This window comes from Aspergillus foveolatus (assembly GCF_047715535.1).
Source record: "Aspergillus foveolatus strain CBS 279.81 unplaced genomic scaffold BDW70scaffold_155, whole genome shotgun sequence".
NCBI classification, from domain to species: Eukaryota; Fungi; Ascomycota; class Eurotiomycetes; order Eurotiales; family Aspergillaceae; genus Aspergillus; species Aspergillus foveolatus.
Window position 1 is genome coordinate 1,084 of NW_027396219.1, and position 10,821 is coordinate 11,904.

At 50.7% G+C, this 10,821-nt stretch overlaps 4 protein-coding genes across 4 annotated transcripts in view; 3 read left to right on the forward strand and 1 right to left on the reverse strand.

Annotated features, from left to right (window-relative positions):
- The first annotated feature begins 229 nt into the window (after positions 1-229).
- BDW70DRAFT_145520 (uncharacterized protein) lies at positions 230-819 on the forward strand. Its single transcript, XM_073738440.1, has 2 exons — positions 230-318; positions 375-819. The coding sequence occupies exons 1-2, from the start codon at positions 288-290 to the stop codon at positions 731-733; spliced, it is 390 nt and encodes a 129-aa protein (XP_073590835.1). The 5' UTR covers positions 230-287; the 3' UTR covers positions 734-819.
- A 56-nt stretch (positions 820-875) lies between these two features.
- On the reverse strand, positions 876-2,220 carry BDW70DRAFT_164879 (5'-methylthioadenosine/S-adenosylhomocysteine nucleosidase family protein; the record flags this gene model as incomplete). Its single annotated transcript, XM_073741587.1, has 2 exons — positions 876-1,066; positions 1,119-2,220. 2 exons carry the CDS (start codon positions 2,218-2,220, stop codon positions 876-878), a joined length of 1,293 nt encoding a protein of 430 aa, XP_073590836.1.
- Positions 2,221-2,352: 132 nt separating this feature from the next.
- On the forward strand, positions 2,353-5,049 carry BDW70DRAFT_26914 (uncharacterized protein). The gene is made up of 2 exons (XM_073743641.1): positions 2,353-4,863; positions 4,927-5,049. The coding sequence occupies exons 1-2, from the start codon at positions 2,633-2,635 to the stop codon at positions 4,928-4,930; spliced, it is 2,235 nt and encodes a 744-aa protein (XP_073590837.1). The 5' UTR covers positions 2,353-2,632; the 3' UTR covers positions 4,931-5,049.
- Positions 5,050-7,457: 2,408 nt separating this feature from the next.
- The window catches only part of BDW70DRAFT_166850 (uncharacterized protein), a gene marked incomplete at its 3' end in the record, with an annotated part of 4,219 nt that continues 855 nt past the window's right edge, over positions 7,458-10,821 (forward strand). The window contains exons 1-4 of the mRNA XM_073742100.1: positions 7,458-8,593; positions 8,683-9,526; positions 9,583-9,831; positions 9,888-10,614. Coding sequence (XP_073590838.1) covers positions 7,570-8,593; positions 8,683-9,526; positions 9,583-9,831; positions 9,888-10,614 — 2,844 coding nt within the window. The 5' untranslated portion in view covers positions 7,458-7,569. The remainder of the gene's footprint in view (positions 8,594-8,682; positions 9,527-9,582; positions 9,832-9,887; positions 10,615-10,821) is intronic.

Genomic DNA, 10,821 nt, shown 5'->3' on the forward strand with positions numbered 1-10,821 from the left:
GAGGTTGTGCCTTATGGATTACTATAGTTTAGGTCGTTCGGAGTCTCATTGGCAGTTGGTCCGATTTGAATGCATTCGCCGTTTGCGGACCTCGAGGTACGAACTTAGCGCCTTCAGCGCAATTCTAGTTTCGATTGGTCCGCAGTCAACCTGTGCTGGCGGCTAAAGCTACTGTTAAATACTCAGTCCCCGCAATGACTAGTCAGTCCCGGTCTTCGGGTCTTATCCTGCCCTCTATCCCTCTCCCCGCTTAGCAATCGGTGCCCCTACCCGCCAGCCAACACTGCATGAACGTGGACATCATGTCCCCGGGAAACGGTCAGCATTGCTGTGGTCATAAGTAGGCACCTAAACTAACGGTATGCTATCATTAGCATCTCCGAATATAACATTCAGCAAGCGAGACACCGTCCGGGACGTCCTAGATCGAGTCCAGGAGTACTACGATATCCCCCATCGACTATACTGGGGGGACAACGTCCCCGATTCGACTCTTGCCCTACATCTTTTAGAGAAGCGATCGATTCACGTAGTGGATGATCCTGTCCAGGATACCCATTATACGATTATGTATAACACTGCAACTGGCGAGGCGGGGGTTTACCGGAACAGTGCTTTGGATGGAGCCAAGCAGACGAATATAGGTGCAGGACCAGGCTCTTCGACGTGGGAGAATCGTGCAGTGGGATATGGAACTGAGCAGACGAATACCTCTGTGTGCGTTATATTGTGATTCATTATCTGCTTTTATAGCATGCCAATAGTATACATGGAACTCACAAAGCCAACGCGCGTTGTTGTCCGAGAGAAGGCTGTTCAGGAAACTGCGGCCGTTTCCTTTTGTTGGTATATTTTCTATCGATTCATTCGATTTGCTAGTTCCTGATCAAGTTTAACTGCTTGCCTCCGCTACCAGCATAGTTTGCTACTATGCTAGCCGCTATTCCCTTCCCTGGAGAAATTTCATTGATCTGCTCAGCATCGTCCGCCACCACATTGCTAAGGATCGATAACCGGGATTGTTCAAAGCCTGGGCCCGACATGCATCCCCAGCTGAACAATTTTCCTGTATTGATATTAGCTTCTATAACTCCCCGGACTAAGGAGGCAATTCTCACCATCCCAAGAAGCGTGTTCACTGGGAATATCTTCTTTGATGTAGCGCTCCAGGATCGCTTTTGACGTGCAAGCAGCCGCAGCAGCCGCAAAGCTCTGCCACTTCTTGCTTTTATGAGAATCTGCATAGTCAGACACCCCCTTGACGACAATAGAAGGCAAGGCTTCCCAAACGGCGGCACCCTCCATCTCAAAGGCAATGACCGATTCCTGCTGCGCAATCCGATCTCGATGCTCGCCAGACTTGATGACCATATCAGATGATGCCACCGCGCCGACGTAGATCTTCGGGTCTTGGGCCAGAATCCCGCCTTGCTCTAATCGTTCCCTGGCTTTAAGACGCTCCCTTGGTATGGTGTATTTCCCGTCACAGTGCAACTCATCGCACGAGGATCGGAGAGCCGCTTCGCATGCTGGATCGTTATCCCGCTGACAGCCGCCGCTTACACACAGCGCCATGTCGCGGTGCTTGTGGTGATAGCTCGCGTTGAAGAGCCGGTCCTCAGCTGTTCCGGGATACTGATATCTCGTGCGGCATTGTCGGATGATCGCATCAGCCTGAAGTTTTTTTAATATCAAGGCCGCCCGCTGCTCAAGTCTACGTAGGCCACTTTCAGTTTCGAATGTGCGCAGGAGATTCCAGATTTCTTTCCTCGGCCGACCGAGGTTATCCTCGACGGTATTCTTGCGGACAAAGGTATTGTGATATTGGCGGCCGAAATCGCACTGGACAATTGTCTTGCTAATCACCACGTCGCCCAAGAGGATTTCACTGCCATTACCATCAGCCTGGGGCACGCCAGCGCAGGTCCCTGTTAGGAGAGCGAGGCGCACGTTGCTGTAGCTTGACCGGAGACTGGACGCTGCGCTTGCGGCGCTGATTTTACCCATGCACGAGAGGAGGACGAGAACGACATTGTGTCTTCCAATGCGACCGGTTGTGTAGGTGTTTGTGTCGCCGCTGGAGCGCCCGTATGAATCCCCGTCTTCGTCCCAGAATTCGTCGAAAACCAATGATACTGCGTCGTACTCCAGAGGCAACGCGCAAATTATGGCGATCTCAAAGTCCGCGCGTCGAGACGGTCGCTGGGCGGGAATAGTCATTCTCGCGAAGACGACGGCGAGGTACTTCTGGAAAGCGGTGGCTGACGTGATTTCTGTCTGTAGGTAGTTTAAAGGCGGGGTATGGCACGTTTCTCCTTGACTGCGTGTTAGGCAGGACGTTGCATCCGGTCCTTGTTCTGGGGATTCTGATATTGTCCGACGGTGTCTCGATTACCGTCATTCGGTTCAAAGACTCGAAGGCCTGGTGATGTCGGCATAGCCACGCCGGAACATTCAATTATCTTGAACACGGTGGCAAAGCAAGGCTAGCAGCGCGCTGGTCGAGCCAGCCATTGAGGCTGCTTGATTATTTTCTAGCTGCAGCCAAGGCCGATTTATGTGATGAGGTGGACAACTCTCCCCTCTCTTCCCCCGCTTAATACCAGCAAGGCCCAATGCAGTCAACTTCCCGATGGCTCATCATAACACCGCAACCAACGCTGCATCGCAGACAAATATTGGGGTGGAACTCACTCTATTCCGCAGGGATCATTATCATATCACCGCTCCAGCTATCGATGTGGCAGTTGCACAGCAATTCGGCAGTCCGTTGTACACCCGGTATACGTGCCGTCCCTTGGACGAACTGATAGCTGCTGTGACCTCCAACACTGGAATACTGCCTAAACGATATCATGGCTCCGGAATCTACAACTCCGAGATCGGACGGCTAATGACAGTGGAAGGTGGCATCCAAGAGATCCCGATGGCCGAGCTTGTCGCACAGAAACACGACGAGCAGTCAACGCCACTAGGAACGCTTATTATCTGCCTGTCGGTGGCGATGAGCAAAACAGCCCTGAGCCCGATCCTCGCCTCGGCCATCATGGTCTACGTGAATGGCTTGATGGAAAAGTCCATGGACGGCACCATTCGCATCATCCAAGGCAAGATCGAAAAGTATGCCAGCGCCGTCATCGGCCGAGACAGCATGTGCAATAAGCTAGAGAATGCAAAGCAAGACATCCTAGACCTCGTCCGGATGAGAGCGCCTCATATTGCTCGGCATACGCTCTTTCTCCCACCCCGTCTTTCCCCCGAGGAGGGTGACTTTGTGGAGTTCCTCGCTCAGATCCTGTCTGCCAATGTTGATGGTCAGGAAATTTACACGCGTTCGACCAAGTTATTGGGATTGGCCCTGCTGCTTTCTCATTACGGATGGCAGATCGACGTCTCGGTTGAAAATGAGGCAATGGAGACCGTCGATCTTGTCGGGGAAACCAAGGCGCTGCGGGTAATTTACAGCACTGCCGGCATAAATCGACACTATGTTGAGAATCATGACCGCTATATCAGAAGCAGCCGCAGGCCGTTCTACCCCACTGCGTCTTGCATGGCAGCGCAGATGGGCCAAGCGGCTGCTTTCTCCTTGTCTGAAACAGAGAATGACCCAGGGGACTTTATGGCGGGCTATGCAGCCGCGCAGCGGTTTTTCTTAAACCATGTCAAGCCCGAAGTTCAGCTCACAAATGACGGTCTAATCGCAATGGCTCTTCACCTGGATGTGTCACTCGACTTCGTTCTTCTTAACAGGGACTGCCAAGATATCCTTCGACCTTCGTTTTTCAGCGCGGGCATACCGGACATCGTTCAGAAGGTTCTTGTTTACGCTTTGTGCAATCAATACCCAGATTACGACTGGCGCCTGTTGAAAGCAGACATTAAGAAACACCACTACCCCGATTCCCCCTTCACGACTCTCCTCGATCGATTCCCAGGAGACCGAACGATGCTGCTCGCCGTGGCGGGTGCGGTCCTAGGCGTCTTAGACCAGATCATCGTACCCCTCGTGAACCTCCCAGACAACAGCCGTATCCGAATACCAGCCGGCCAGGGCCTCTTAGATTTTATCACCGGCAGCCTCCGATACTTGGAAGATCTTCTAAGCACTGGCCTCGAGCCCGGATCAGCCGTAGTGCTGTGTTCAACGAAACTTGCCGGCGTGAATCCCAGAAATCCGCGAATGCCAGCCGGTTCAGATACCAGAGCAATTGTTGGCCATTGGAACGCCCAGCAGGGCATCCTCTTGACCCCGATCTACGAAAGATCCTTATACTCAGACTTACCTTCTGGTCGCAGCCGTCCGCTCACGCTGTACAACACTCCTATCCTCGGGATACCCACTGACGAGGGAGGCTGGATCAAACCCGGGATTGTCGACAACCCCATCAGTCGACGACTGCCAACTTTCCCAAAGATATCTCCAGGGCCCTGTAAAGTCATTATCGAATACCGCCCGCACTTCGAAGTCGACTCCAACAGCGTCGTCGCTGCAGTCTACCTCGATGGTGTGTATTATAATCTGATGGCTCTGACCAGAACACTGAGCCCCCGCTGGTATCATGTTTCGCGGTGTACCCATCCTGTCGAGACTGAACTAGTACCAGGCATCAAAGGACATATTGCCCTCCGAAATCTTGAGCCTGGTGAACTGGTGATACCCCGTGGTGGTGACCATGACCGACCACTCCTTGTTGGTCCACAAATCGACCGTGTTTCAAGGTTCTTCAGCACGACGGTCTACCATAGTTTCCGGCCGGTGGTGCAGAGTGGCTGTTTGAGGTGCGCAGTGGACTTAACAGAGAAGACGCAGAGTTTGTTTGTGATTCCACGGCAGGACTTGCAAGTGACGAGACAAGGTATGTATGTATATGTGATACAGAAATGTCATGTATGCGATATACTCGCAGGCTGACCTCAATGTAGATAGCATCGTCGTGGATCTATCGGGAGAGAGAGAATCGTCATAACGGCATCCGCTCCTTAGTAGGCTACGTACGTGTAGTCGATACAGCTACATTCTGCCCTTCTTCCCCCTGAGCCTACACGAAGATTCCGCAACAATTTGTATCCATAGACGCGGATCCTCAGCTGACAGTTTTGCAACTACTACACTTTATTCGAGGACCATCATTTGAGTATCTACAACCTTTTCACAGCGCACCCACTACCAGTAAGGTACATTACTCTGAGATGCTTTTTCACTGCAGCACCAATACCGCATCGAGGAGTCTTTCAGATTCACTGCCCCGCGGCGTGAGCTAATCCGCAGTCCGATTGAATTCTGTTGTTCTCGTCCTTTACTTAACTTCAAATCCGACCGACTTGATATGTTTCGTAGTACTCTTTGCTCCTTATCCTCGTTATACTGTACCCAGAAGCACCTGTTCTGCGCGCTACTTACATGAGATCACAGCATATTCTATCCACCGTGATGCAAAGGAAATCTGGTCACCGGCAAGGTGCCCTGTATCATCAGCAACCCAAAAGAATCCTACGTGTTAATTGAACTAAAAGTCAGCAGTGCCTCCCATGCTGCCAGTCCGGTGGCATCACCTTTTGCTGCTAGCGCGGTAGATAAACACAAGCTTACTTTATTTACAACTCGCAATACTTTGGACTTGGTGAGTTCTTCAGTCTAGTTTACTCTATACGGCTGTCTTAACAACTTTATTCGTTTGCATGCAGAATCGCCAAGTTATCCCAGCCCCCACGTCCCGAACCAGCTTCTCGCGAGACAGAGATGAATACAAGCCCTAAAAACCTGCTCTTGACTGCGGGGTCCCTTGAGTTAGTCCTGGATGGAACTGATGATGGTAAATCACAAGTCTCTCTGTTTTACAGCTGCTGGTCCTTATTTTCTAGCCATTCTTGCTGAGTATGCAACCACTAGCCTACAAAACATGGGACCTGTGCTTCGCCCTTTGAACGATATGTAGTGTTGGCCATGGTCTGAGGCTAGTATTTAATAGAGGCATTATACGCTCCAGCAGCCACTGAAGGTCTTGCCACAGACTTGTAAATACCCGCCAACTGCTCTGCAGTCCATTCCTTGTTCACATTTGCAACATGAGCATTATCCACGCTTTTTAAAAATTCTTGTATATACCTTCCACACAGTCTTCCAGTATACAGTGGCCATTTTTTTCACGGACATATCGACAGCTACTAAAGCAGTGCGTTTATTCCCGTCCTGAAAGGCATGGTCCTGTATGATTTTCTCAGCAAGGTTGGCAACGAGCTTGAAGACATCTTTCTTGTTTGTAGAGTGTTTCATGTTGATCAGCAAATTGACTGCCAAATCTAGCATGCTTGGCTGGGTTGGAGGCGCGTTGATGATCTGTCTTGCGTGGAGACGTTAGACTTGGGAGGTTAGGAATTTGGTTGTGGTTCTTGCCATTAGTTGAGAGAGGCAGGTCGGTGGGAGGTATAGTTCGATGGTCCCTGGGTCACGAGCAGAAAAATAGGAGTTTCCAAGTGTTAGTTTCTGACTGAAGGAAGAAAGATGAGATGTTTACGTGTGCTTAGTTTAGTGTCTCGGCTTCTGCAGGTGAGCGCTTACTAAATGCACCTTCACCAGATTGCGCTCTTACACTATTAGTAACTGGTAGTTAAGGTTATTATGGCCTTATGGCGTATTCGTTGGGGAGGATGAGATTAGTTTTGTCGACCGTATGTGACAGCTAGTCATATAACGAACTTTCCTATTTGGGATACCAGAATTGCAAGCTCCGGCTCGCCGATGCTTACGCAGAGACTTCTGCTATTTCCACGGTTCAAAAGTTATGTCTCTTTTCAACTGCCGTATTAGGCTAGGATGCTTATTATTTCTTATGTATTTAAACCGACCTATAGAGCTAGATTGGAAGAATCAGACCTTCATTCTTTTATATTATTTGAAGGCTATTGCTGGTAATTATGTCTAGTTTGACGCTCAATATGATCTCTGTTGGAAAATATGACCGGCATATTGCCAATTGGCTTTTATAGCCTAGCTCTACATGGTGACAGGACCTGGGGTGAGCACTAGCAGGGACACCAACAAGACATATATACTCTATATATGCTGACCTAGCAAAGAGAAGTGGTCACTAATCGATAACCTCGTGGACAAAGTTCCGCTTTACGATCTTAGTGCATTTGCACTAACGGAGCGGCCCGTAGCATCAAATTCAGGAACTGACTTGAAAGAGCCTTTAGGGGACTCGGCTGACGCTCCGAGCACATCGGACCCTGAACTTTGTGGGTCAATTCACTATCATTTGTCCAAGCCATCAGCCATAATGCTGCGAGTTCTCCAACCCCTGTTTGCTGAAATCCCACGGATCATGGTTAGCGCTCAGGCTCACCTGACCAGGCTCGGCTGACGCGGCTCCTCAAACCAATTTAGTGAGGCTGCACGCTGTTTAAATATCAATGAACGACCTTTAACCCTGTTATCCTCAAAAGATAAATACCGCTGCTTAACTCAATTTTGTTGATTTAGAGTTCTCTTTGCCTTTGATACCTCTGCACAGCCCGATCTTTCCACCCGCCTATCTGACAGCCTCATGCGCTTCTCTCCGCACCATGGCATCCCATAACGCGCTCGACAGCCCCGACTCCTATGCGATCGCCTGGATCACTGCTCTTCACATCGAGCGGGCCGCTGCAGAAGCAATGCTTGATGAGGGACATGCACCTCCGACCGGCTTCACTAGACATCAAACTGACGCGAATGTTTATACATGGGGTCGTATGGGAGAGCACAACATCGTCATTGTCTCTCTGGCTTCCGGAGTCTATGGAACCACCTCGGCTGCGACTACAGCCTCGAGCTTGCTTGCCTCTTTGCCATCTATCCGTGTCGGTGTTTTAGTAGGCATAGGCGGTGGCATCGCCCGACCGGACGAGGACCACGATATTCGGCTCGGTGACGTTGTCGTGAGCCAGCCCTGTGGGACCACGGCCGGCGTCTGCCAGTACGACTTGATCAAGGCAAAGTCTGGTGGCGAATCCGAGCGCAAAGGCTTCCTCGGACGGCCGCCGACGGTCCTCCTCAATGCGCTCGCCAGCATCCAGGCCGATCACGAGCGGAAAGACTCCAAGGTTCCCAGCCTCCTTCAAGAGATGCTGCAAAAGAACCCCAAAATGGGCAAGAGGTCCAAGCAAAATCCTGGTTATGTACACCAGGGCTTCGACAATGACCGCCTCTTCAAAGCTTCATATGACCACGTTCCCGGCCCGGGCTGTCGGAACTGTGACACGGCAGATGAGGTGCAACGCGATCCTCGAGACACTACCGACCCCGATATCCACTACGGGACCATTGCATCCGGCAACACACTCGTCAAAGACGCCGCTACGCGCGATCGGATTGTCGCTGACCTCGGCGGAGATTGCCTTTGCGTTGAGATGGAAGCGGCCGGCCTGATGAACCACTTTCCTTGTCTTGTGATTCGAGGAATCTGCGACTACGCCGATTCTCACAAGAACGATCGATGGCAACGCTACGCCTCGGCGACCGCCGCTGCGTACGCCAAGGAGTTTCTGGCGTATGTGCCAGGCGCCGGGGTCCAAGAGACCAAGAGGGCACTGGAAGTGCTTCAGTTGGGTTAGTTCTTGTTCCGTTCAGCATCTAGACCAGCAAATAAACGAGCCCGAATATTATCTGAACTTGACATACGTTCTGACTGCGAGTAGTTCAAAGACAGATTGATGGCCTGCAGCAGACAACCGATGCAACGAAAGCTGCAACTGATTTCATCAGGTCAGACCTTCACTCCGATAAGATCAGGCGCTGGCTTAGCCCATCGGATCCGTCTACAAACGCCAATCAGGCGAGGAGGCTCCGCCATGAGGGAACAGGCGCTTGGCTCCTGGAAAACCCCGTCTTTCATGCATGGCAATCGGGGTCGCGTCGACATTTATGGCTACACGGGCTGGCAGGGTGTGGGAAGACGGACCTCAGTGCGACTGTGCTTGACTATCTCGCGAAAGAAAACAATGGCCTTATACTCAGTTTCTTCTTTGACTTTAGCGACACCACAAAGCGGACCCTGGATGGCATGCTGCGGTCTCTTGTTTTCCAACTTTACCAAGGAGGGTCTGGCTCTGCAATACATCTCGATGCTTCATTTCAAGCACACCAGAATGGCAGCAACCAGCCTGCGACAAAGACGCTCTCAGATACCGTTCTCATGATGCTCGTAGCCCAGAGAAAGGTCTTTATTGTTCTGGACGCATTGGATGAATCAAAGACAAGGGATGATGTTCTCACCTGGATCAAGGACGTAATGTCCGGGCCGGAGTTGGTCCATGTCCAGCTGCTTTATACCGGCCGACCGGAATCCGAGTTTCTGCGCCGTATTCCCCCTTTGATAGGAGAACAAAACTGCCTACCGCTTGATAAGCAGGCTATCAACTCCGACATTCGATTGTGGGTAACAGCACAACTATCTCAACGGCGTGAATTTACAGAAAAATCCTTGTCAGAGAATCTTCTCAAGGGGATCCGGAAGAGGGTTGGCGACAGGGCCGACGGGATGTGAGATATCACTGCTTAGATTGATATGCTGATGGTCTTATTAATGTCCTGCTTAGGTTCAGGTGGGCGTTCTGCCAATTGGACACCCTGGCTCGATGTCGTCACGAGGCAGCTATGCAGGAGGCTCTCGCGTCTTTACCACCGAATCTGAATGAGACATACCGGCGCATGGTTGCAAACATACCAACGGAGATGAAAAATGACGCGATACGCCTCCTTCAATTTCTAGTTTACTCCAAACGACCTCTAAAGCTGGCCGAGGCTAAAGAAGTAATAGCAACGCAGATTGGAAACGAGTCGCAAGGGTTGATGTCAAGCGTCGACTGTTTTACGAGACTGATGTCTTGGATTACTGTCCCAGCCTGATAATAGTTGTACATGCTGTCGATAAAGAGCTGCATCTTGCCCACTTTTCTGTCAGAGAGTACCTTCTTGGGGAGACTTATTTCGACATTACAACTGCCAGCATTTCCATCACGAGGACGTATTTGGCTTACCTTACAGATATCGACAATAGCCACGGTAATATCGAGCGAAATTTTCCAATGGCAAGAAGTGCAGCGAAACTCTGGACAGGCCATGCCGCGTTGGCTCAAGCTTCTAAGGATATATCCCAGATGATAATCAGATTCCTGGAAAACGAAGTAACATTCCAACGATGGGCTTGTTTGTATGAAGCTGATAGAAGCTATGATGGTAACGCTGGGCTCCCACGTGGTTCCAGGCTCTATTATGCTTGCTTGTCTGGGTTTGTAACACCTGCACAAGATCTTATTGGCAACGGAGCGGACGTCAACGCGCAGGGCGGGGAATATGGCAATGCCCTCCAGGCAGCCTCATCAGGAGGCTATCAAGAAATTGTCACATTGCTCTTGGACAAGGGAGCAAATGTTAATGCACAGGGCGGCGTCTATGGTAATGCTCTGTATGCTGCCTCAGAGGGAGGCTATCAAGAGATTGTCACACTGCTCTTGGACAAGGGAGCAGATATTAATGCACAGGGCGGCACCTATGGCAATGCTCTGTATGCTGCCTCAGAGAGAGGCTATCAAGAAATTGTCAGACTGCTCTTGGACAAGGGAGCAGATGTTAATGCACATGGCGGCGTCTATGGCAATGCTCTGTATGCTGCCTCATGGAGAGGATACCAAGAAATTGTCAGACTACTCTTGGACAAAGGAGCAGATATTAATGCACAGGGCGGGGAATTTGGCAATGCTCTCCAGGCAGCCTCATGGAGAGGATATCAAGAAATTGTCAGACTGCTCTTGGATAAGGGAGTAGAGGTCAATGCA

What these genes read in the sequence shown, in the direction of transcription:
- BDW70DRAFT_145520 (XM_073738440.1), top strand. Translation starts at nt 288, where the DNA reads ATGAACGTGGACATCATGTCCCCGGGAAACG. An exon ending in CATCATGTCCCCGGGAAACG is followed by an intron (nt 319 to 374) that starts GTCAGCATTGCT and finishes TGCTATCATTAG; the next exon opens with CATCTCCGAATATAACATTC.
- BDW70DRAFT_26914 (XM_073743641.1), top strand. Translation starts at nt 2,633, where the DNA reads ATGGCTCATCATAACACCGCAACCAACGCTGCATCGCAGACAAATATT.